This window comes from Podarcis filfolensis (assembly GCF_964270895.1).
Source record: "Podarcis filfolensis genome assembly, chromosome: 15".
Lineage (NCBI taxonomy): Eukaryota > Metazoa > Chordata > Lepidosauria > Squamata > Lacertidae > Podarcis > Podarcis filfolensis.
This window is the reverse complement of record NC_139618.1, coordinates 15,394,021-15,420,797: the sequence shown is the minus strand read 5'-3', so window position 1 is coordinate 15,420,797 and position 26,777 is coordinate 15,394,021. Positions and strand designations below refer to the sequence as shown.

General features: G+C 48.2%; 1 protein-coding gene across 2 annotated transcripts in view; it reads left to right on the top strand.

Annotated features, from left to right (window-relative positions):
• The first annotated feature begins 4,324 nt into the window (after positions 1–4,324).
• The window catches only part of SEPTIN4 (septin 4), a 35,248-nt gene continuing 12,795 nt past the window's right edge, over positions 4,325–26,777 (top strand). The window contains exons 1-9 of one of the 2 annotated variants that reach the window (XM_083588196.1): positions 4,325–4,645; positions 16,398–16,724; positions 17,706–17,799; positions 18,675–18,761; positions 19,596–19,719; positions 21,686–21,820; positions 23,363–23,480; positions 24,744–24,845; positions 25,762–25,858. In XM_083588196.1, coding sequence (XP_083444322.1) covers positions 4,643–4,645; positions 16,398–16,724; positions 17,706–17,799; positions 18,675–18,761; positions 19,596–19,719; positions 21,686–21,820; positions 23,363–23,480; positions 24,744–24,845; positions 25,762–25,858 — 1,087 coding nt within the window. In that variant the 5' untranslated portion in view covers positions 4,325–4,642. The remainder of the gene's footprint in view (positions 4,646–16,397; positions 16,725–17,705; positions 17,800–18,674; positions 18,762–19,595; positions 19,720–21,685; positions 21,821–23,362; positions 23,481–24,743; positions 24,846–25,761; positions 25,859–26,777) is intronic. The other variant, XM_083588197.1, reaches the window with a different exon arrangement.

Genomic DNA, 26,777 nt, shown 5'->3' with positions numbered 1-26,777 from the left:
ACGTTCGCAACCTGAGCATCCACTGTACAGCTGCAAATATAACGTTTTAAGTGCATTTTACATTTTACTAGATGGAGATGGTGAGCTTATGGCAAATTCCATATATTTTTCAAAACGCTTTTAAAAAGAGCATTTTCACAGTGTATTTTTATATATGTCTAGATTCCACCTTTGTTGCGTATCTAATCCAGCAGGGCTCTGGATAGGATATAGGATGGGGGAGACCTGACTTGACAGTAGCACATGTGAAAATATCTAGGGGTCTTAGTAGACCACAAGCTTGACATGAGTCAACAGTGTGATGCAGCAGCAGAAAAGCTAATGCTATTCCAGGCTGCATCCACAGAAGTCTAGTATCCCGGTCAAGGAAAGTAATAGTACGGCTCTAGTCTGCCTTGGTCAGGCCATACCTGGAGTATTGTGATCAGTTCTGGTGGCCCCAGTTCAAGGAGGATACTGACAAGCTGGAACATGTGTAGGAGAGGGCGACTGAGATGATCAAGGGTCCGGCAATCAAACCTTATTTATAAGCCACAGTGAAGGGAGCTAGGTAAGTTTAGCCTGGAGAAGAGAAGACAGAGGTGATATGAGAGCCATCTTCAAATATCTGAAGGGCTGCCACATGGAAGATGGAGCAATCGTCTTTTCTTCTTCTCCAGAGGATCCAAACCAGTGGATTCAAATGACAAGAAAGGAGATTCTGACTGAACATTAGGAAGAACTTTCAGTAAGAGCCGTTGGACTGTTGAGCGGACAACCTCCGAAGGTGGTGGAATGTCCTTTGTTGGAGGTTTTTAAGCAGAGGCTGTTTGGTCATGTTTCGGGGATTCTTGAGTTGTGATTCTTGCGCTGCAGCGGATTGGACTAGATGATCCTTGGAAGTCCCTTCCAACTCTCCAACTTTAAGATGTTGATAAGGATGGTGAAGCTCGCTGCTCAAAAGAAGATTTATGCCACCTGCTTCAGGGTTGATTGCCATTTCTTCTCCCGCTTCCCCAGCAAGTGCTACTTTGATTTGCTTGGGCTCCAAATGCTGCCATTGACAGCCTCCAACCATGACGACTGCCAGCTCCCCACTGTGTGCCAAAGCATCTGTTGCAAGCATCCCACATGCCAGGCTCCTTGCATAGTTCCCGACTGGCTGTTCAGCTCTTTACGGCACGCCGTCCTGGTTGGCGGCTTTGGAGAGATTGTGCCTGCATTTTCAGCACATCGCCATGTGTCGTTTGCTGCCTGCCGTGTTTTGCTACCTGCAGCCGATTTCCAACTAGCCTTACATGCTGCCGGGATTGTCACCTGTGATGGTGCTAGGCTTCTCCCTTTCTCCAAGGGCCAGCCCTGCTGTGAGGCAAGTAGATAAGCATCCACCCAGAGCCACAGGTTTCAAGGGCCAGAGCACAGTGGGAGGCAGGCTGCTGGGATCTGGCAGGCAGCATCCTCTAGGAAGGCCGCCTCTCTGCAAGCCCTGCTGAGGTCAACAGGAGCACAGCAGGGCATAACAATGTGCTGCACACATGTGCCTGTGGGTTTCCCCCTCCTTTTCCACACCAGGTGCCAAAATGTGGCTATTTTCACCAGGGAGGGTGTGTGCACTTCCTCTGGCAAATGGGCACATTTTGCAAAGGTGCGGAATGGCAGAAATTGGGGAAGGGCTGTAGTTCAGCAGCTGGGCATCTGCTTGGCATGCAGACAGTCCCAGGTTTAATCCCCAAGGGCATCTTCAAACAGGACTGGGGGAGGGGGAAAGACTGCTGCCGGTCAGTGTTGACACTATTGAACTAGATGGACTAGTGGCCTGGCTCAGCATCAAGCAGTATCCTGGGTTCCCCATTACAGTGCAGCATGAGTCATGAGATGTGCCCTGGCATGAGAACATAAGAAGAGCCCTGCTGGATCAGGTCAATGGCCCACCTAGTCCAGCATCCTGTTCTCACAGTAGCCAACCAGATGCCTGTGGGAAACATGCAAGCAGGATTCGAACACAAGTTGTGAGGTAGGAGAGCTGAAAAGAATGCCAATACTGTATAGCTCACATCTTGCAACCAATGTGCCCTTTGGGCTGCAGATAGTACCTGGGTGAAGAGAAAGGTAAAGGGACCCCTCACCGTTAGGTCCAGTCGCGGACAACTCTGGGGTTGCAGCACTCATCTTGCTTTACTGGCCGAGGGAGCCGGCATACAACTTCCAGGTCATGTGGCCAGCATGACTAAGCCACTTCTGGCGAACCAGAGCAGCGCACGGAAACGCCGTTTACCTTCCCACCGGAGCGGTACCTATTTATCTACTTGCACTCTGACGTGCTTTCAAACTGCTAGGTTGGCAGGAGCAGGGACTGAGCAACGGGAGCTCACCCTGTTGCAGGGATTGGAACTGCCGACCTTCTGATCGGCAAGTCCTAGGCTCTGTGGTTTAGACCACAGCACCACCCGTGTCCTAGTACCTGGATAGATGAGTCTAAAAAAGCCTGGGACACAAATTTTCACGGCCCTCTAGCGGTTATGGTGGCTCATTTACCAGAAGTAATTAACTCTGGAAGTGTATTCTCGATTCTGACCAAACTAAACTTCCTGGTGTCTGAAACCAAAGAGGCACATTGATTGACAGATGTGAATCCCACCCCCACCCGCACTCTTCTACTCCACTACAAGGTTTCTCTCCCCTCCAGTGGTTTTTGGCAACCGGTGTTGAGAACCATTGCTGCCTTCCACCATTGAAGGCAGAGCACAGCCATCCTGGCTAGTAGCCATTGGTAGCCCTCTTCTCCTCTATGGATATGTCCAATCTCCCTTTGAAGCCATGCAGGTTGGTGGCCGTCACTGCTTCCTGTGGCAGTGAGTTCCATAGATTAACTCCATGCTGTGTGGAGAAGTCCTTCCTTTTATCTGTCCTGAGTCTTCTAACATTCAGCTTCATTGGATGTCCACGGTATCTAGTGTTACGAGAGAGGAAGAAAGACTTTTCTCTATCTGCTTTCTCCATGCCAAGCATAATTTTGCAAACTTCTACCACGTCTCTCCTCTTCCTTGCCTCTCCCCCCTCTTATCCAGTCTGCGTTTTGCCTTGCAAATCCAGGCGGAAGGCGCACCAGCAATGTTGCTGCTGTGGCAGAGAAATGCATCTGATCTGGAAGGCCTAAGAGGGTAATCCTCAATAATCCCAGATCTTGGAGGAAGGCGCTCAGTGGACAGGCTACAGATTTAGACTTCGACGGTTCTTTGCTTCCTTGCGGCAGAGTCCTCTGTCCTGCCAGCTCTCTGCGAGCGGAAAGGGAAACACCCTGATCAAAGCTCTTGCTCTTTTCATCCCTGCCGCCCACTTTGCTGATCTCCTCATTTTGGCCTCCTCTTTCCTGCCTCCTTCACATCACGCAGTGAACCTTGCTGAACCCGAGCCGTCAGGTAGCTCAGATCGATGACCTGCAAAGCTTCTAGTCTGTGTTTGCAGACGGAGATGGTTTACTTTCAACACCTGTACTCTGCTTTTCTGTGCTGCTATACTAACCCTGAGAGGCTTGCAAAATGTAAAACGAGGTAAATTAAAGCAGTAAAGCAACAGGGTAAACCGAGAGAACTTTGCTAAGCCTGAGCTGCTTGGAAGCCCAGATCTAACATCCTGTAGGGTAGCTAGGTAGCTAAACAGTAGCTTTGCATGCAGAAGGTTCCAGGTTCAATGAAACCCTGGAATCTCCTGGTAGGAGTCAGAATATCCCCTACCTCAAATCCTAGAGAACCTGCTGCCAATCAGTGTAGACCAGGGGTCAGCAAACTTTTTCAGCAGGGGGCCGGTCCACTGTCCCTCAGACCTTGTGGACTATATATATATATTTTTTGGGGGGGGAATGAACAAATTCCTATGCCCCACAAATAACCCAGAGATGCATTTTAAATAAAAGGACACATTCCACTCATGTAAAAACATGCTGATTCTGGGACCATCCGCAGGCTGGATTTAGAAGGCGATTGGGCTGGATCTGGCCCCCAGGCCTTAGTTTGCCTACCCATGGTGTAGACGATACTGAGCTAGATAGATCAAAGGTCTGAGTTAGTACAGTTTCTCTATTTTAAAGCAGCCCTTTTAATTATGAGGCCTGGAATCTTAGCTCAGTAGTGGCAGAGCATCTGCAGTTGGCCCGGGACTCCGCTGGCAGCTACAGTAGTTCTGCACTCTGCACATGCTCTTCCCCCACAAAGCACCTGTTTTCCCCTCCCCCTTTCTTCCAATCCTGCCTCTTCTTTTCCGAAGCAGGGGCGTCCCGTTGCTCCTTTCAACAGCATCAGCCCACGCCCCGGGTTCAAATGCCAACTCTGCCCTCTGCACGTGCCCAGAGACTCCGCCCTGTTCTGGAGCCGCGGAGGGTCCCACGCTGGCTCCGAGAGAGAGAGAGAGAGAGAGCGCTGCCCCCTGCCCATGCTCAGAGACACTCTGGCGTCCTGGGATCTCCGCCGCAGAGGCCCGGAGGGAGGGAGGGAGACAGGCAGGGAGGCTCCCCCGCCCGTCCTGCCGCCGGTCACATGGCTGCCTGCTTGCCTGCCTCGGTCGGCTGCCCTAATCCGGCGCCCGGCTGGGAGAGGAACGGAGCCAGCCCCGCAGACCTCACCTGCCGGCCCCATCCATCCCTCCATCCCGGCCGCTTCTTCCTGCCATGGTAAGCCTCGCGGGTGCGCGCCTGGAGCAGCGGGCGGGGGCAATCCGGAGTGACTCCGGAGCCGGGCTGGCGTTATTCGCCGGGACCCGGATCGTTGCGTAAGTGGCCGGCGCGTTCTCGGCTGCTCTGAGAGGCATCGCCCTCCCTGCTCCAGGGAAGGGATGCAGGGCGCCGCCGCCGCATCGCCGAGGGGAGGTTTGGAAGTTGGGGGGGGGGGGAGTAGACAGGCCTCTGCCCCGAGCGGCTCTCCAGAGCTGCATTTCGGAGGCACAGGTAGGAGCTCCCCCTTCTCCCTGGCCGGTTTGGCCACAAATACCCTCTTTAGCGCTTTTTCCAGCCAGGGGAAAGGGAGACTCTGAGCATCTGCAGATTGCCTGCCTGCCTGCTTATTTATTTATTTACTGCATTCGCACCCCAGCTTCTTTCCTCGAATGAGCTCAAGGTGGCATACGTGGTCTTTCCCGCCCCTCACAACAACCCTGTGCGGTAGGCCAGGCTGAGAGGCAGTGTGACTGATCCTCAAGGTCACCCACCCAGTGAGTTTCTTAGTGGCAGGGGGATTTGAACCCCTGGCCGCTCAGGTCCCAGCACTCTAACCATTACAGCACGCTGGCTCTTGCAAGGTAGAGCTCTGGCCCAGTTTGCACATCACGGAAAGTCAAACTATTTATTTATATATTTATTGCATTTCTGTCCCAACTTTCCTCCCAGGAGCTCAGGGTGGCATGTGGGGGGGGGTTCTCTTTTATTCTCACAACAACCCTGTGAGGTAGGTTAGGGACTGAGAGGCGGGGATTGGTCACCATGGTCAACAAGTGAGCTTCATGGCTGAGTGGGATTTGAACCCTAGCTTCTCCCAGGTCCTTGGTCGATGCTCTAACCACTAGGCAACACTGGTCCTTATTCCAGACATGCTGTCCTTCCTGCATCTGGAGTAAGGGGGTTAGAGAGGGGGCTTCCTCTCAGTTAATAAGATTGGGGATTCCCCTTCTTCCGCGCCAGGGAGCAGAAATGAGGATGAGTCAGGACTGTGCTTGGCACCAGCCACAAACTGTCTAGCTCATTTTAGGCAAGGATCTGTTCTCCTCAGCCTCAGTTTTACCACCTGGAATATGGGGTGAATGGATACAGTGTGTGTGTATGTGAGCCTCCCTCGCAGGGGTGTTGTATGTGCTGTGCTCTAAAGCATTTTAAATGCTCCAGAGGTGGATACTCATTGAAATCTGTTAACCCAAGCTGTTGTTGGTACTATTTCTCCCATTTATTTATCAGTTTATTGTATTTATTTCCCACCTTTTCCTCCAAGGAGCTCAAAGTGGCATACATGGTTCTCCTCCTCTTCATTTAATCCCCACAACAACCCTGTGAGGTTGGTCAGGCTGTGAGGGAGTGAGGCAGTCACCCTGCTAGTTTCATGACTGAGTGGGGGGATTTGAACCATGATCTCTCCCAGGTCTTAGTACAACTCTCTAACCACTATGCAACACCACCACTCAGCCACTTTATGCAGCAAAAAAGTCAGAAAGCAACAGAACAAAATGCATAAAAGCCAGAATTATATTTTAAACCATAACAATACAAAATCCACACAAAGTTCTCATCCGGCAATGCATTTTTTCCTTCTTACATTTATATTCACGCCTTCCCCCCCACTCCAAAAAGCTCTAAGAGATGTTGATGGTTCTCCTCTCCTCACTGTTTCATCCTCACAACAACCCTGTGAGGTAGGCCACACTGAGAAAGGAGAAGGACTAGCCCAAGGTCACCCAGTGAGCGTTAGTAAGGAGGCAACGTCAACATTAACCAGACTTTGGCCTAGTTGCACAGACAACACAAACATTCTTCTTTGGGACATGGGGGGTTTTAATTTCATTTCACGGGAATTGTAGAAATGTAGGGACCCACAGAACCAATGCAGGATGTATATGCCTTGTGTATTTGGCTAACACCCTGATTCTTGCCCTGATTTTGCCACCCTCTGGAACAAGGTGTGTACGTGTGTGTGTGTGTGTGTGTGAGAGAGAGAGAGAGAGAGAGAGAGAGACAGACCTTGAGGCAATCACCTCCTCCCTGTATCCGTGTATCTGAAGAAGTGTGCATGCTCATACCAAGAACTAACTTAGTTGGTCTTTAAGGTGCTACTGGAAGGAAAAAATTTTTTTTGTTTTGACTATGGCAGACCAACACGGCTACCTATCTGTAACCTCCTCCCTGAGTCGCCCTTTGGGCATTCCACATTGTTTTCCTCTCATCACTCACTTGAGCTGGCCCAAAATCCTCTGGGTGAGACGGAGGGGCCTCTTTCTCCCAGCGTGTAACAAACGTGCAGGATTCGTGGCCGTGAGATGGGGTGGGTCACCAGAGGCATGGATGGCGCACATGAAAGAATTGGGCGTATTCATAGGGGGAAGAAAGGGAGTCTCACAACAGCTGTGATGGAACCTCCAGCTTCAGAGGCAGCCTCTCTCTGGATACCAAGCGATGGGATTAAACCACAGAGGAGATCTGCTATCTTTATGCCCTCTTCCTAGAGGCACCTGTTGGAAGCAGGGGTATCAGAAGGGATGGAAGTTCAGCCTGTCCCTGTTGGGCTCTTTCTTAGGAAGACTTTGGTTCAGTCTCTGCACTGAAATGATCTTTGCTCTCTGTCTTTCTGGTCTTTGTTTATTTCTAAGCAGTGGGTCATTCTCACACCACCTACCCCTGCAAGACTGCCTTGCCCCATAGATGCCCACTTGACTGCTTGGATCAGTGGAACTGCCATTGTTAGAGGTGCCACACAACACCCGCCCCACATTTGTAAGAACTTGATATTTTAGCATGGCATCACCTACACTTCGGAACTCCCTGCCTATTGATAATCAGCCTTCCCTATTACCCTTTCGGGCACCTGCTAAAAACATCTTTGTTTGAGCAAGCCTGTCCACAGGTTTAGAAAGCTGTTGCAAGTTTTAATCAATTTTAGTCTGTTGTTATTTTACTTTTTATAAAGTCTTAAATACTTATTAATTCTTCTTATTGATAATTTTATTGTGAACAGCTTTGAGTGTGGTTTCCCCCCCTCTTAATAACTATGCAGTGCAGTATATAAATTTCATGAGATAAATAAATAAATAAGCACCTCCACCACTCATGTAATTTTCCCATGGCTTTCTACAACATGCGGAAGTTCATGCCAGAGATTCTCAATATATTTTAAAATCTCATGCAACAAGCCAGGCATTCTATGCATGTTTGTGTGTGTGTGTGGCGGAAGCAACAGTTCACTTATAAATAAATCTGGGGGCAGCGGATAGCTTCTCAAGACTTTCCAGATTTTCAACACTGCTGGCGAAAAGAGTACAGCTTTTTCGTTGTACTCTTTTGTCCCCCTTTTTGAGGATCTCTTCGGGGAGAGGCAAAATATTTTAATGGATCCTGGGGGTCAGAAAACAGGGGAGGGCTGTTAAACCCCCCCCATTCATTAGCTTCCCAGAAGCAGTTGGCTGTGCAGCGTTGGAAACAGGAGACTAGACTAGGTAGATCTCAGTCTGATCCATTGTTGCCCTTCTTATCTGAACAAGAAAGCTAAATCATTGAGATTTGCTGGTACGGACATGCCTTTAAATCAAATCCATCTGGTTCAAAACTACTTGGTTAAAAGGCATATGATTTAATCAAGCTAGAAAAATATTTACGAATCAGGCCAACAGCCTTCCTCGCAAGTCAGATTTAACAAGTTCTGCAATGCTGTTCGCTTCTGGTTGAGTTCATGTGCTGATAGGCTAAGCTGACTGATGCTGAGACGAGGATTTCTAGGGATGAATAATATTTAAATTGACTGTTCAAAAGAGAATTGCATTGCATTGACCTCCCTACTGACTGCTGTAAGCAACTAGCTGACATCCTGTTGAACCTGTAAGATGGCTTCACACCTGAGTTTCTAATGTTTGAGATCTTTAACACACCCGCAAGCTCATTTGAGCATATGCAGAGTGTTTTCCCCTCGTACAGTACTGGCTGCCTCCCCTCAAAAAGAATATTGTAGAGTTGGAAAAGGTTTGGGAAAGGTCGACCAAAATGATCACTGGGATGGAGTGACTCTCCTATAAAGAAAAGTAGCAGTGTTTGGGACTTTTTAATTTAGAAAAATGCTGAGACATGATAGAAGTTTATAAAATGATGCCTGGCATGTAGAAAAACGTATCAAGAAAAGTTTTCCTCCCTCTCTCATAACAACCAGAATTTGTCAACATCCCATGAAGCTGAATGCTGGAAGATTCAGGACGGATAAAAGAAAGTCCTTCTTCATGCAGCACATAGTTAAACTGTGGAACTCACTGCCACATGAAGCAGTGATGGCCACCAACTTGGATGGCTTTGAAAGAGGATTCGACAAAATCATGGAGGAGGAGAGGGCTATCAGTGTCTCTTAGCCATAATGGCTATTCTCTGCCTCCACAGTTGGAAGGCAGCAATGCTTCTGAATGCCAGCTACCAGAAGTGCTCCTGTCCTCCAGTCCTGCTTGCTGATTTCCCACAGACATCTGGTTAGCCATTGTGTGAACAGGACGCTGGACTGGATGAGCCAGGGGCCTGTTCCAGTTGGTGCTTCTTATGTTCTTGTTAACTCAGTTATCCAGCTAGAAGAAGGGCATTCAGAGACCAGGGATGTGATCCACATTCAAATCCTGATAGCTCCACACTTTCCAGTTCACTGGAAAGTGCAGGGCACTCTGCATATGCTCAGAGATGCTCCTGTATTGTTCCTTCAGAGGATTTGGAATCAAACTGAACGAATGGAAGCCGGCAGTAAGCACTGGCTTCCTTTCCCCAGCCACCCAGCACCAATGGCGGAAACCCTTTCCATCGCACGCTGTTCCAAAACAGCTGCCCCCAGGCGGGTCGAAGGACATGCAGCCATTGCTGGGATGTGGCCATGCAAATGAAAGGCATGCTCTTTCTCTCTCTCCCCCCCCCCCGCCCATCCCACTGCACTCTCCCCTGATCTTACAAGCCCTGTAGCAAAATATTCCATTTGCAGCCTAGATCTCGCATCAGAGTGGAAAATGGCCTCGTCCGTCCCAGAGCCAACGAATGATCAAAAGGTATTGAGCAGGCGGAGAGGAGGATGCCCAGTTTCTGGGGCTGGATCCGGCACTATCAGGGGCAGCGCCTTCTTTCCTTTCGGGGCTCTGGGGGGGGGCAAGGGAAGCAAAGTCTCCACCCTCTGGGGGCCAGGGGTGTAGTAGGGAGATTTTCTGCACCTGATCTTCTGCCCTTCTCAACCCTCCCACCCCTTTAAATTTAATGTTGCTTACAGGTTGACTTTGCCTCTGGAAACTGACCTAAATTATGTGAATAAATGAGCCCATGCACGCTGGATGCAGATATGTCCTTTATGTCCTTTAAGGATTTTGAGTGGAATCATATATTTGTAGCGTTGGAAGGGACCTCCAAAGTCATCTAGTCCAACCCTCTGCAATGCAGGAATTCCTGACCGGTGGTCATTTCTGACTCTTGTTCTGAGAGCCTCGGCGGTTTTGGTTCTGGTCCATGAAAGCTCATTCCACAGGATCTCATTTTTGCAGAGCGCATCTGCCTCTCTCGACTTTTATTCAGTTATTCAATTTTTAAAATGTTCATATCTTGCCTTTCTTTCATGCTGGAACCTAAGGGGGTGTACATGGTATGTGTGGTCCATGTGGTGGCCCTCACTAGGGACGTGGGGGGAATCCGATTTAGTTTGCATCAGTGGCGTAGCGTGGGGGGTGCAGGGGGGGCGGGCCGCACCGGGCGCAACATCTGGGGTTAGGGCAAATCCATGGGTTAGGGGGCGCAAATCCACGGGTTAGGGGGCGCAAATCCACGGGTTAGGGGGCGCAAATTACTTGCCTTGCCCCGGGTGCTGACAACCCACGCTACGCCACTGGTTTGCATTGAAAGGTGGACGTAACGAATTCACGCTTTTGTGAAACAATGTGCAAACTGAACTGCAACAGTCTTTCAAAATTCGCCCCTCGAGTTTTTAGCAATGAAGTTCTCCAGTCAGGTAATGTGCAGAAAAATGAATATACTGTATAAGGCAAAGTGTGCATAAGAATGCATCTGTTGGTGAAAATTGCAAGCAAAGATGCATTATATGAAGAGAAATTGCTTTGCAAAAATGTGTGTGTTAGCCAAGAATTGCATATGAAAGAAGAAATTTTCATGGATTTTCACAGGGACTTAAGAAAAATAATGTTTGCAAACAGACATGCAGCTATGGAGAAATGAAATGTACAAGTGAGAAGCTACAATAAACTGAAATTGACAGATTTGCCTGCACCAACCATATTCTGGGAATTCTGCTCCAAGAGTGAGTCTTGGAAATGGTTCCTTGGCGAAAGGTTGTTCACTGCAGGAAACATTATTGGCTTTTGTTTATTAGATTAGTTAGATTTATGTATTGCCTCACACACAAGAAGTCCCTTAGCAATTTACACCAAGATTCAGTACACAGTAAGAAGAAAGGGGGGTGGAGTTTCTGTGTTTGTGACTTTTTAGTTTAGAGAAAAGGAGGAAGAGGAGACATGATAGACATGTTAAGAAATTATGCATGACATGAAGAAAGTGGATAAAGTCTTTCTCCCTTTCCGCAATAGAAACTCAGGGACATCCTATGAAAGCAGAAGGTTGGAAGATTCAGGGCAGATAAAAGGAAGTCCTGTGGAACTCCCTGCCACAGGAGGCAGTGATGGCCATCAACCTAGATGGCTTTGAAAAGAGGATTGCAAAAATTCACAGAGGAGGAGAGGGCTATTGATGGCTGCTAGCCATTGTGGCTGAGATCTACCTCCACAGTTGGAGGCAGTGATGCTTCTGAGCACCAGTTTCTGGAAGTCGCAGGAGGGGAGAGTGTGCTTGCACCCGGGTCCAGCTTGAGGTTTTCCCACTGGGGACTCTGGTTGGCCACTGTGAGAACAGGATGATGGGCTAGATGGGCCGCTGGCCTGATCCAGCAAGGGGATTTTTATGTTCATAAGGCTATTAATGGTGACTAGCTAGAACGCTCTCCCTCTTTCAAAGGAAGCATGCCTCTGTATACCAGTCCCTGAAGACTGCAAAGGCAGAGAGCGCTGTTTGGGTCCTAACTCTTTCTGACTAGGATTTCATGCATTGATGGGCCCAATTGGGGCTGGTTCCCGGTAGGCGTAGGTCCTGGGAACTGCAAAAGGGAGGAGACTGAAATCTGGGATGGAGAGGTGGAGAGGAAAAAGCTGAGGTCTAGAAGCTTGATGTTCTCGCAAGAAGGTGCTGCTCAAAGAGAGAGCAGGAGCGCAGAATCTGTCGGGTGTGTGTTTGGTTGCTCAACCGCATGGGCCTAAAGCAGTCGCTCACCACTTTGTGACCTCTCCAAGGTCAGAGTCGGCGAGTTTGGCTGGGATCTGGGACGCGGCAATTAGGCAGACATAATGAGTGAAATTGATTAGGGTGGATGAGCAGAGCCCCTCTCCAGATGGTGCACTGTTGGGGGGGGAGAGGAGGGAGCCATCCTGACCTCGTTCTGGCCTTGCCCCACCCCACGGCTGAGGCTCGCCGCCTCTCCTGCCAGTCCTGCGTCAAATGGCAACAGCCGCCTCTTTTTGGGCAGAGGGGGCCCATCCTGCAGTCGCAAAGCATGAAAAAAGTCTCCAGCATTTCCAGCTGATAAGGACAGTTTGCCTGGGACTCTGGAGAGCTGCTATCAGTCAGTGTAGACAACACTGTCCTAGATGAACCAATGATTGGATTAGTATACAGTTCTCTTTTTTTATATAGGAAGGGTTGTAGCTCAGGGATAGAGCATCTATGTGGCATGCAGGAGGTCCCAGCTTCAATCGTTGGTACCGCTAGGTAGCTCTCAGGGAGAGATTCCCTGCCTAAAACTCTGGAGAGCTGCCTCTGCCAGTCAGTGTAGGCAGCATTGAACTAGATCAGGGGTAGGCAACCTAAGGCCCGTGGGCCAGATGCGGCCCAGTCGCCTTCTCAATCCGGCCCATGAATCAGCATGTTTTTACATGAGTAGAATGTGTCCTTTTATTTAAAATACATCTGGGTTATTTGTGGGGCATAGGAATTTGTTCATTTCCCCCTCCCAAAAAAAAATAGTCCGGCCCACCACATGGTCTGAAGGACGGTGGACCAGCCCTCGGCTGAAAAAGGTGGCTGACCCTGAACTAGATGAACAAATGATCTAAATAGTGTAATAGTATAGCTTTACACGCAGACAGTCCCAGGTCTGTTCCCGGGCATCTTTGAATAGGGCTGAGAAAAAGACCCCCACTTGGAATTGTGGAGAGCTGCTGCCGGTCAGTGGGGACAGTGCTGAGGTAGATGGGCCCATTGCCTGATCTGGTGTAAAGCGGCAACAAATGTTCAAAGGGACTGGGGGCAAGGAGGAGGTTTTCTAACTAAAGGACTTCGGAGAAGAAGCAGAGTAAGAGGTGACATGGTGGAAGTTTATAAAATTCAGCATGGCATGTTACAGGAGAGACAGCTTCAAATACTGGAAGGGCCATCACGTGGAAGATGGAGCCAGCTTGTTTTCTGCTGCTCCAGAGGGGAGGACCAGAACCAATCAATTCAGATGACAAGGAAGGAGATTCAACATCAGGAACAGCTTTCTGATGGCAAGAACGGCCTGACAGTGGAATGGACTCCCTTGGGAGGTGGTGGAGGTTTTTAAGCAGAGGTTGGGTGGCCACATTTCAGGGTTTCTTTAGCTGTGATTCCTGTATTGCCGGGGGTTGAGCTAGATGACCCTTGGGGTGCCTTCCAGCTCTAAAGTTCTATGATTCGAAAAGGGTCAAAAAGGCTGACATCCAGGCATGGCGAGCACTGGAGCTCAAAACATCTGGAGGGTTGCAATTGGTTCCTGATCTATGACAACAACCATTATGGAATGAAAACATCCTCTTGCCTTCGCTCCCCCCGGTGTGTGGTTTGGGTCCGAGACATTTCCATCTGCTTTAACTTTGCTCCATCTTCTGGTTTCTGTCCCTCTTTTTTGCCATCCCAACCACTTCTCTCGCCTCTCTTCCTGTGCCCTGCCCTGTACTCTCGACTCAGGCTGCAGAGGTGGAAGAGACTTTGCCAGCCCAGGATGACTTCACAGAGACCCAGCCCTGCCCAGCAGAAATACCCTTTGCTGGTGCCCCAGGAGAGGAGGATGCTGATCCTGGCCTCCCTGGGCAGCCGGAAGAGCCTGCCAGGATCCCCAGGGAGCAAGCAGTAAGACCTCGGCATGTGGGGAGAGGGAGCATTCTGGATTTTCCTCCATGGACTCCTGACTCAAGCTGTTGCAGCTTCTCCTGTGGCCTAACCCATGCTTTCCTTTCTTGGTTGATCCAACAGTTCTTTATGTTTGGAAGATGCAAATAAGTATCACGGATTTTCCTGTTGTATTCCTTCCTTGCTCCTCTCACTGACTCTTCCTCAATTTAGCTGTAACTCCTGCATGGCCCTTTGGGTCCCTTCCGAATCTATAATTCTATGAGTATGAATTTAAGCTGGAGAATTTCTGGAATTAATTACAGAATTAAGGGGTGCATGCAAAGTTGACTGTAGCTACATGTTTCCTTCTGCTTCCTGTCATTTCTCCGCCTCCACCCCTATTTTGGCGACAGGCGTCAATATAAACGCTGCACTGCTATGGTATTATTGTTATGGGATTTAATGCTGGGATTTTGGTTATCACTGTGGGTTTGCGTTCATCAGGGATAGAGGCCTCGTGGACCTCCATAGGTTATCATTATGGATGGAATGGAGAAAGTGTCTAGAAAAAGGTTTTACTCCCTCTCTCATAACACTCGAACTCGGGACATCCGTTGCAGCTGGATGTTGGAAGATTCAGGACACATTAAAGGAATCATACAATCATAGAAGTACATTTTCACGCAGCGCGTAGTTGAACTGTGGAACTGATTCCCATAGGGGTCAGTGATAGCCACCAGCTTAAAGGTAAAGGGCCCCCTGACCATTAGGTCCAGTCGTGACCGACTCTGGGGTTGCGGCGCTCATCTCGCTTTATTGGCTGAGGGAGCCGGCGTACAGCTTCTGGGTCATGTGGCCAGCATGACTAAGCCGCTTCTGGTGAACCAGAGCAGCGCACGGAAACGCCGTTTACCTTCCCGCCGGAGCGGTACCTATTTATCTACTTGCCCTTTGACGTGCTTTTGAACTGCTAGGTTGGCAGGAGCAGGGACTGAGCAACAGGAGCTCACCCCGTCGTGGGGATTCGAACCGCCGACCTACTGATTGGCAAGTCCTAGGCTCTGTGGTTTAACCCACAGCGCCACCCGTGTCCCTTAGCCACCAGCTTAGATGCCTTTAAAAAGGGACTAGACAAACTCATGGAGGAGAGGGCTGTCAAAGGCTACTAGCCACGATGGCTGTGCCCTCTCTTATATGCTGCTCTGTCATAATGCTGGAGTTGGTGCGGCCCTCTATTGGCAGCTACGGAAACTTCTGCGTGATAAGACCCTTTCAATTTTATTTATATAGTAAGATAGAATAAATAACTTACAATTTGGTATTTTCAGGTTGGGAGCAGGGAAATGAGCCAAGATGCGATCTTGGCAAACCCAGTGTTTGCAAGACTCCTGAATAGAACAAAAAGAAAAAAAGAGGTCTACCAGGGTTGCTGTGGCTACAACACTGCTACCATTAGCACTTGGGAGACATGACATGAATTGGCAATGGGGCTTCCTAAACAAAAGTCGTGCCATGATCTGAAGGCTGCAGGTAGCTAGAAGTGGCATTGGCCCAAGACATTTTGCTGTAGGTGATGCGACTGGTAGTTGTATCTGACTTCAACAATAGGGACCAGGCAGTGTCGTCGTCCACACCAGGGAGTGCAATGCTAGCTCAGGGGAGTATTGGGCAGGACAGGTGGTGCCTCGTCCTGCAGACCTTACTGCCACCTCTTCACATTTTGCCTCCTGAGGCAGCCGCTTCCCTCTCCCTAACATTAGAGCCGGCCCTGGTTGGAAAGAAAGTTTGAAGAAAGTTCATTGCGCCAAGATCAGGAAAATAAACAGATCACATTTTTTTTTCTTTTATAAAGTTTGTTTGTTTCATTTAATAATGTACATAAAACTGAGAGAACTGTTATAACAACAGATGAAAATCAAAAGATGGAAAACAAAACTATAAAATAGGTGCATCGAATGAGTACAGTTGCACATGGGTTAAAATAGCCAAATCCAAGAAAAAAATATTAGCGTTCTCTGATTATCAAGCATAGTTCCAGATCTGCCAGACTTGTGATGAGGGTTGCCTTGAAATTGATGGTTTTGCTGCATAACAAAGGAATGCTAAATCATATTAAAAAGCGCCTTGAGGTTCTGGTCCTTGCTGAAATATCAAATTATGCATAATTTTCTCCATTCTAGCTGTATTCCAGAGTTATACCAAGTGTCCAGTGTAAGATTTTGGACTGTTTTCCATTGTGCTGCCATAACTATTTGAGCTGCCAAGATCATCTATAAGACCAATTCTTTTGACTATATATCTACATTGGTATCATCAAAAATCTTCAGTAACATTGATTGTGGACAACAAACCTACAGTCTGTATAGTAATATTAATAATTTCTGTCAAAATTAGATTCCCACCTGTGTGGTTCTTTAACCTCAGAAAACTGGAAGCAGGTTTTAAGGCTTGTGACCCCCAAATTTTACTCCCATGATAGACCCCCGTTTTAAACCCTGTGTTTACGTGCATTTCCTGTTCTCTTCCTCTGCTGCTTCAGATAAAGCACCTCTTGAAGGAAGACTCGGAGGAGGCCGAGCTGGTCCATTTCCTCAACGACTACCCGGCTGAGGAGGGCTTCCGCCGTGTGGAGCCGGGAGAGGCCTGGAAGGACAGGGGCCGCAGCGGTGGCGGCGCAGAGCCTGAGATGTTCCCCAGTGCAGCGCTCAGGACCCTCCCCGACGAGGCCTCGGAAGAGAAGGAGCAGAAGGGCTTCCACCGCCCCCGGCCTCTGGATCTGAAGCAGCACATGGCCGCTCCAACGCCCCCCAGCCCGTCCCGTCCCAGAAGCCCCTGGGGCAGGCTGGACCCCTATGAGTCTGATGAGGTATGGCAACCCCCCTCCCCCGATCTCACTTTTGCTTTCCTTCTCTCAAGCTTCCCATACACAACCAGCTCCAAACTTCTTGGCGTTGAGGTGGGCATATTTGGTCTCATCGCCTGAGGTTCATAGAACCGTGGAATTGGAAGGGACCCCTAAGGGTTATCCAGACCAACCCTCTGCAATGCAGGAATCCCCAGTAGATGGCCAACCTCTCTTTAAAAAGCTCCAACAAACGAGAGTCTTCCACCTTCCCTGGTAGTCCATCCCACTGCCGATCAGCTCTTGCCCTTCCTAATGTTTAGTCAGAATCTTCTTGTCATTTGAGTATGGTTGTATGGGTCCTGCCCTCTGGAGTGGCAGAAAACAAGTTTGCCCTGCCTTCTGAGTGCAGGTTCCTCAACCCAGTTTAGATTTCTTAAAATGGCGGGCGCTTAGCTTTCGTGGGCGTGGCATATGCGTTCTTTTGCCTTCCTGTCATTCGTTATGTTAATGTGTTTTTCAACCGGCGTTCCTGCATCCTGCGAATTCATCTCCTTCACACTTTTGCCCACCCTGCCTTGGTGGAAGCTTTGGCTGAAGGGTGGCTAAGAAGTGTTCTAAATAAACTGATAAATCTCACGGGCAATCTCTGGGAGGACCTCGCTGGAGATGGTAGAAATATAGCATGTGGAGTATACCCAGCACACATTGAACTCCATGGGATTTTCTTCAGAGTGGATGCATCTAGGACTGTCCAGTTAGGTGGTGTTTCTCTCTTAGGCAATATATAGCATATGATTTTTGTTGCAGGGTCTTTCAAACCTTTTACCAGGCCAGGCCTCTCAAGAATAGGATGGCTAGTAAACAACAACAAGTATATGAATGAGTGGTTTGGACTGACTTGCTCCAGCTGTTTGGAATTCTGAGATTCTTCTAACCACACATTTCCCCTTCCTTCCTTCCTTCCTTCCTTCCTTCCTTCCTTCCTTCTCTCCCTCCTTCCAGGACGACAAAGAGTATGTGGGTTTTGCCACACTCCCCAATCAAGTCCACCGGAAGTCTGTGAAGAAAGGCTTCGATTTCACTCTCATGGTTGCAGGTACCAGGGCACTTGAGGGGGGGCAGTTGTTCCCACTTCCCGCCTTCTCAATTACGCATGAATATTTCAAGGTAGATCCAGTGCAATGCACGACAATGAATTCTGATTAAAACAGGCTATCAAGTTTCTAGCTCTCTGCCAACTTATGTTGAAGCTGTACGTTTAGGAGCACTTCCAACGCACTTTTGGGTGGTTCGCAGACCTTCTGGGGACTGCGTTCTGGCCAGTACCGGATCAGGATGGAAATTGCGGCTGGCAGAGGGTGGTGGCACATCAGAGGGCAAAGCTGCCACCCCAGGGTGGATGCCTTAACCTTTTCCCTCATAGTCATCCACACTAGTAACTCCCTTATGAGGAAATGGGCTTTTAAGGCGAGAGGAAAAGTGAGTAGAAGGAGACATGATGGAAGTGTGTGGAATTAGGCATGGCATGAGAAAAGAGGGTAGAGAAAGGTCGTCCCCCCATGACACTAGAACTTGTGGATATCCAATGTATTTAGCAGGCGTTGAAAAGAGTATGGCAGAGGCGCCTGCCTGATCTCAATAGGCAGGGAGTTCCAAAGTGTAGATTCTGCCACACCAAATGATCAGGTTTGTAAGAACAAATGAGGAATGAATATTATGTGGCACTTGTAACAGGGCCAGATCAAAGCAGTCAAGTGGGCACGTATGGGATAATGCGACCTCAAATGTAAACTGGTCCCAAGTTTTTAATATTAAACAGTACCACCTTGAGCATGGCCTGAGCTTGTTCTCTTTATTTAATAAGCTATCTTTGGTCTGCACTTTTCCTTTTCTTCCCCAAAGTCTGATTCTTAAGGATCCACCTTCCTGTTGAGTGATCTTCCTTGCTCCCCCTCCACTTTCTCTTCACAGGAGAGGCCGGGCTTGGGAAGTCCACCCTGGTGAACAGCCTTTTCCTCACAGACTTGTACAAAGACCGCAAACTCTTAAATGCCGAAGGTAGGTCGGTCGGTGGGAGTTCTGGACCAGCCTTTGCCCCTGTTCTGACACAGCGGAAGCGCTAAACTGGGGGAGCAGGTGGGGGTGTTGCTCTCAGGCCACACAGGGGGATCTGGCTGGCTCCCAATGGAATAGGAAAATGCCTTCTACCAAGTCAGGCTACTGGGTGTGTAATGTCTGCACTGACTGGCAGCAGCTGTCCAGGATTTCAGGCGGGGAATCTCTTCCAGACTTACCTGGAGGATGCCAGTGGGAGTGGAAGCTGGGACCTCCTACATGCCAAGCAGATGCTCTGCCACTGAGCTATGGCTTTTCCCTTAAGACATAGCAACATATATCAAGCTAGACCATGGATCCACCTATCTCAGTATTGTTGACACTGACCGGCAGCAGCAGGGTGTCACGCAGGACGCACTCCCAGCCCTACCTGGGATGCAACCTGGGACCTTCTGGATGCAAAGCAGGTGCTGTAACTCTGAGCTGCAGGCCTTTCTGGGCTCAGCAGACCCCTGCAAGGCAGTTCTCATGGGGGTCACGCCAGCCAGCGGCTGCTATCTGTAACAGCTAAAGAAACCCTCCATGTTTAGGAATAGTCTACCTCCAATACTTAGATGCTGGGGATGAAGCAGTGAGGAGGATGGGATGCTTCTTATACCCAGAACGTTGACCTGGTTGGACACATCCTGCCCTGATTTGTTGGTTATGTTCTTGGCAGAGAGGGATTCTCCTGGTTTGAGGGTGAGGTATCCTCTCCTACTCCCTCTGGGCCCCCTGCTCCTCCTCCTCAAACCCTCCATGTTCTGAACTCCTTCCTTCCATCTTCCCCACGGCCAGAACGGATCCTCCAGACGGTGGAGATCACCAAGCATGTGGTGGACATTGAGGAGAAGGGCGTCAAACTGCGCCTGACCATCGTGGACACACCAGGCTTTGGAGATGCCTTGAACAACACAGAGTGGTACGGCCACCTCCCAGGGGGGTGGGGGGCAGCAGAGAAGCAGAGAGGAATTAGCCCTGGCAGCTTCTCAGCAGAGCTGCTTGGAGGGAATCCCATTAAGCCATTGACCTTTGGGTGGGGGCCAAGGAGGGATAAAAATAATATGTGGAAGACAAAGTCTAACTGGCTGTGAGGCAGGTAAATCCCATGGGAGCAGGATCCAGGTGAGAGCTGCAGTGCTTTGATCTGCCAGTGAAACTGGTTCATCTAGGGGAGATGATGATGATGATGATGATGATGATGATGATTACAGTCATACCTTGGATCCCGAACGCCTTGGTACTCGGATGTTTTGGCTCCCGAACACCGCAAACCTGGAAGTGAGTGTTCCGGTTTGCGAACGTTCTTTGGAACCCAAACGTCCGACAGGGCTTCCGCAGCTTCCGATTGGCTGCAGGAGCTTCCTGCAGCCAATTAGAAGCCACGCTTTGGTTTCTGAACATTTTGGATGTTGAGTGGACTTCTGGAATGGATTCCGTTCGACTTCCAAGGTGCGACTGTACTATTATTATTATTATTATTATTATTATTATTAGCTATCTGTCTAACTATTAAATTTGTATACTGCCCTATACCCGCAAGTCTCAGTGTGGTTACAGCATAAAATCACAATATAAAAACACAAAATACACCATAATTTTTTTTTTTAAAAAACCAATAAACTCCCCTCCCCAACACATTTTAAAAGGGCATTGGATGTCCCTTTTTTGTCTGGCGCCTAAACGTGTATAATGAAGGCACTAGGTGAACCTTCCTGGGGAGAGCATCCCATGAACAGGGAGCCACTGCAGAGAAGGCCCGTTCTCGTTTTGCCTCCCTCCAAACCTCTCGTGGAAGAGGCACATGAAGAAGGGCCTCAGAAGGTGATCTCAGGGTCCGGGTAGGTTCATCTGGAAAGAGGCAGTCCTTGAGGTATTGCGGCCCTGAGCTGTTTAAGGCTTTATAGGTCAAAACCAGCAGTTTGAACTGGGCCTGGAGCTAATTGGTAGACAGTGCAGTTGGACCAGGATCGGTGTAATATGTTCAAATTCTGCACTAGCTGAAGTTTATGAACCATCTTCACAGGCAGCCCTGTGAAATTTGGAAATAGCGTCTGGGTGGAAATCACAGAAAATCTGGACTCATGGCAACCCTTGTTGGAAGTGTAGATTTTGGCGATCTTTCTAAAAAATGGCTCAGGACAGGAAACTACAGAAGCCAAGGGAGCCAGCATAGTGTACTGGTTAGAGTGTCAGAATTGGACCTGGGAGACCAGGGTTCAAATCCCCACTTGGCCTGGAAGCTCACTTGGTGACCTTGAAGGCCCAGCCCCTGCCTCTCAACCTAACCAACCTCATAGGGTTGTTGTGGGGATTAAATGAGGAGCGAGAGAGAGTAATGTACCCCAGCTTGAGCTCACTGGAAAGAAAAAGGTGGGATATAAATCTAAATTATGAATATAAATATAAAATAGGAAATACAAAGCTTTCCTTTTTCACCAGGTCTTTGGCTTTTAATTATCTAAGTCCTTTTCGTTCGGGCGAAATGTTTTAATCTAATTTTTCAAAACACATTGTCTTTTAGATTTTTTTAAATGTTGCTTTTAATGTCTGCTTGTGTTGGTTTGTTTAAAATAGTTGCAAGCCGCTTTGAGTTGCTATGGTAAAAACAGACAAAAACATGATTATAATAGCAGTAGAGAAGCAAGCAAGCAAGCAAGCAAGCAAGCAAGCAAACAAACAAACAAACAAACAAACAAACAAACAAATACAGAAGCCATAGCAGATGACTTGCCTAGATTCTGATTAGGTATGGGGCTGGGGGAACTCAGGATATTTACTCACACCTTTTGTGGGTGCCATGTGAAACGCTGGTGGGCACACTAGTGCCCGTGGGCACCACATTGGGGACTCTTTGCACTCTAAAGCCTGCCTAAATCCCTCTGCAGCTGGAAGCCTGTGGCTGACTATGTAGACCAGCAGTTTGAACAGTACTTCCGGGACGAGAGCGGCCTGAACCGGAAGAACATCCTGGACAACCGCGTCCACTGCTGCCTCTACTTCATCTCGCCCTTTGGCCACGGGTACGAGCTGAGTCTGGCCTGCCTGGGCTCTGGGAGGGGCATGGGATGATTGCAGAACTCGACTAAAAATTGGGCAGATGAGAAGCTGAAACTGATGGATCTGTCCCAAATTGTTGCAAAACGTCCAAGCCATGCGGGGTTGGACTAGATGAACCTTGGGGTCCCTTCCAGCTTCACAATTCTACGATTCAATGAAATAATTTGAATAGAAAGACAAAACTTGGTAATGTTGCAAAACAATCAGCTAAGACCTCAGTGTGCATCTTGGACCATATCACCTGGGCTCATTATGCAGTAAAGGAAATACAATTTTGAAGTTTTCCTTACTGTGTTTTGAAAATTTTAAAAAGGTAAAGGTAAAGGGACCTCTGACCATTAGGTCCAGTCGTGGCCGACTCTGGGGTTGCAGTGCTCATCTCGCTTTATTGGCCGAGGGAGCCGGCATACAGCTTCCGGGTCATGTGGCTAGCATGACAAAGCTGCTTCTGGCGAACCAGAGTAGCGCACGGAAATGCTGTTTACCTACCCGCCGGAGCAGTACCTATTTATCTACTTGCACTTTGACGTGCTTTCGAACTGCTAGGTTGGCAGGAGCAGGGACCGAGCAATGGGAGCTCACCCCATCGTGGGGATTCGAACTGCCGACCTTCTGATCGGCAAGTCCTAGGCTCTGTGGTTTAACCCACAATGCCATTTTGAAAATTTTATAAACCGCTTAATAAAAAAACTAAACAGAAACTAAGCCTACGGGCACAGGAAGCTGCTTTATACTCAGTCTGACCGTTGGCTGCCTTGCTTAGTTCTATCTACACTAACTGGCAGCAGCTCTCCAGGATTATCAGGCAGGGGTCTATCTCCCAAGCTCTACCACTGAGCTGCAGACCTTCCCCTAAAAACAAATATTCTAGTCCTTATGGTTGAGAAGAGAGAGCTGGATTAATTAGGAAACTGCCTTATGCTAGTCAGACCATTGGCTCCTCTTGTTTAGTTTTGTCTACACTGACTGGCAGCAGCTCTCCAGGGATTCAGGCAGGAGTGTCTCCAAACCCTACCTGGAGTTGCCATTGGGGAATGAATCTGGGATGTTCTGCATGTTGCTCTGCCACTGAGTCTTCCCCAAACTGTTATGTACTGAAGTTCTCACCCTGGGCCAGCAGGGGGATACTGTAGATAGTTATGCAAATGAAGGATCGAAAGTGACGTTCAGTGATTGGCTACTTACAGAAAATGGTTACTGTTGCATTCTAGTGGAGCGCTATATAAGCAGGCTGACTAAGCTCCTCAGTTCAGTTCTGTTCCAGCTTACAAATAAAGAGCTGCTTTGGAAGAATCGCTGTGTCGTCTGATATGTTCGCCCACAACTTAACACTGGCGACGAAGGTGGGATCGATGGACATCAGAGCACAGCCAGATGTGGCCATCCTCTGAACTGAGCTGAATCAACTTAACACAAACAGTGTGTGTGTGTGTGTGTGTGTGTGTGTGTGTGTGTGTATGTGCGTGCGTTGTACATTTGAGACTTGCCTTGTCTCTCCTTGGCAGGCTGCGGCCTCTGGATGTCGAGTTCATGAAGGCTCTCCACCAGCGAGTCAACATCGTTCCCGTTCTAGCCAAAGCGGACACTCTCATGCCTTCCGAGGTCGAGCGAATGAAGAACAAGGTGAGGAATTGGGAGCGGGGAGGGGAGATGAGGACCTTCCTTTTTTAAAATAATAATTTTTATTGAGTTTACATTTTACTATAATCACATTCCATTACATAATCTCTTAACCAAAAAGCAATGTTCAAACTGAGCTTTGACTTCCTCCCATCCCACTCTCTGGCTTTCATCACTTACATCTTAGCATTTCTATAACCACTTATTTACCTTCTTTCTTTCTTAATAAAATTTACCTCATTAAATGTAAACCAGGTCCCAATATTAACATTACAAAATATTTCAACTCAAACCTACAAATGTTTTCAAATGTTTACAGTTTTCTTTCATATATTGTATAAATTTACTCCGGTCCTTTTCAAACAGTTCGCTGCACTGATTTCGGATCTTCCCCGTCAGCTTTGCCAATTCTGCATATTCCATCACCTTAGTCTGCCATTCTTCCATTGTTGGAAGTTCCTGCTGCTTCCATTTCTGAGCCAAAAGTATCCTTGCTGCCGTTGTAGCATGCATAAATAAATGTGCATCTTTTTTAGGAATTTCGTCTCCAATTATACGTAACAAAAACGCCTCTGGTTTTTTGTTAAAAGTATATTTAAAAACCTTTTTCCTGGTGGCCCTGCCTACTTTCCCGGGCGGAGGGAAGTTCAGGAGAAGCGCCTTTGTCCCAGGATATCTGCTGTGACCTGAGATCCTCTCATGCCAGCCAGAGGAGCATCTGGAGAGCCTCGTGGCTACTATCGGGCCAAAGGGAGTCTGTCTGCTCCAGCAACCTGTTCTCACAGTGGCCAACCAGATGCAGTGGGTACTAGATCACCCTTTGGGCTCCTTCCAACTCTACGGTTCTAGGATTCTAGGAATTTGTTTACCCCATGCACACCCACTCAGTTGGTGGAACAGATGCCATGTAATACTCGTTCTGCATTTGTTAGAACCCGGATCTAGTTGTATGGCACCTACACTTTGGAACTCCCTTCCTCTTGATATCAGGCAAAGCGCCTTCACTGCCCTCTTTTCGGCACCTGCTAAAAACATTTTTGTTTAGACAAGCCTACCAAAACGTTTAGAAAGCTGAAGCGAGTTTTAATCTGCTTTTAGAGTCTATGGTTATTTTAACTTTTCGAATGTCTTAGATGGTTGTTGCTAGTTTTTCTTATTGGCAATTTAACTTTTTTAAAATCTTTTTTTTTTTTTTGTAAAGTGCTTTGAGGTTTGTTTGCTCTTTACAATCAAGCTGTGTATAAATTTTAAGTTCCTCTTCTTCAGATCCGAGATGAAATTGATCAGTTTGGAATCCGCATCTACCAGTTTCCTGAATGTGATTCGGATGAAGATGAGGATTTCAAGCTTCAGGATCAAGCCCTCAAGGTGAGGGGGGGGGGATATATTTTGTGAAAAAATATGTGTTGAAATGCCTGTTTAAAGACATTATACAGTGGTACCTCTGGTTAAGAACTTAATTTGGTCTGGAGGTCTGTTCTTAACCTGAAACTGTTCTTAACCTGAAGCACCATTTTAGCTAATGGGGCCCCCTGCTGCCGCAGCACTGCTGCTGCGCGATTTCTGTTCTTATCCTGAAGCAAAGTTCTTAACCTGAGGTAATATTTCTGGGTTAGTGGAGTCTGTAACCTGAAGCGTATATAACCTGATATACCACTGTACGTGTGTGTGTGAAAATGTAAGAACATTGAAATTCAGCTTTATATGGTGTTAAACCACTGGCCCATCTAGCTCAGTATTCTTTGCACAGACTGGCAGCAGCTACTCCAGGGTTTCAGGTTTCAGCCTTACCTGTGGATGCTGCTGGGGATTGAACCTGAGACCTTCTGCATGCCAAGCAGGTGCTCTGCCACTGAGCTACACCCCATGACCACTTAACATTCCGTTAAGGTGGAAATGGAGAGCCAGGGGTGGTGCAGCGGTTAGAGTGTTGGACTAGGACCTGAGAGAGCAGGGTTCGAATCCCACTCAGCCCTGAAGTTCACTTTGGACCAGTCACTGCCTCTCAGATTAACCAACCTCACAGGGTTGTTGTGTAGATTAAATGAGGAGGTGCAGGAGACTCATATATGCCACCTTGAACTCCTTAAAAGTGGAATATAAATATATATATATTTTAAACATGGATGGAGCAGATTTACAAATGAATGCTTTTCAAAGTGACCCAGGCCAGAAACCTCCTGAGCCATCCCTTCCCTGTTTCTGTGCTCCTAATATTTTGCAAACAGCCACTTGTGTTCTTTGCAATGCCACGAGGCCCCTGACTGCCCCTGTTCTCTTCCAGGAGAGCATCCCTTTCGCCGTCATTGGGAGCAACACGGTGGTGGAGACGAAAGGCCGGCGGATCCGTGGGAGGCTGTATCCTTGGGGCATCGTGGAAGGTAACCAACAGAGCCCTTCCTAGATTGTGCTGGTTCTGCTGTGCCTTCAAGGAAAGCCACTCATCTCGAATTTGGAGGCAAGAGGTAGCATGGCATAGTGGTTAGAGTGTCGGTCTAGGACCTGGGAGACCAAATCCCCACCACTCAGCCATGAATCTCACTAGGCGACCTTGAGCTCAGCCACTGCCTCTCAGTCTAACCTACCTCTCAGGGTTGTTGTAGGGAGAAAATGGGGGGGGGGAGGAAAAGTATGTCTGTCACCTTGAGCTCCTTGCAGGAAAAGGTGAGATATGAATGCAGTCAATCAATCAATCAATCAAACATTTGACTTTCCATGATGCCCAAACTAGGCCAGAGCTTGGTCTCAAAAGAGGCAGTGTGATGTATTGATTAGAGTGTTTGACTAGGACCTGGGAGAGACCAGGGTTCAAATCCCTACGACAATGGAGTGATCTTGGGCCAGTCACTTACTCTCAGTCTTACCTACCTGACACGGTTGAGATGAGGATAAAACGTGAAGGAGGTGAACCATGTTTGCCACCTTGAGATTCTTCATCTGAGGCCTTTATTCATGTGCCTCCTCCATAACAGGTCCAGAGGGCAGCAACACAAGAACAGGCCTTTTCTGTGGTGGCTCCCCACTCATGGAATGTTCTCCCCAAGGAGGCTGCCCTGGCGCCTCCATTACATATCTTTAGGCACAAGGCAAAAACATCGCTCTCCTCTCATCCCTTTGTTTAGTTAGCCTGTTAAACTGTTGGTGGGCGGTTATTGTTTTAGTTTGTTATTATGGTGTGCATTTTTGTGTTTTTATTGTAAACGGCCCTGTGATCTTTGGATGAAGGGCAGTATAGAAATTTTTGTAGCAGTAATTGTAGTAACATAGCAGCAGCAGCAACAAATTGCTTAATGACCAGTT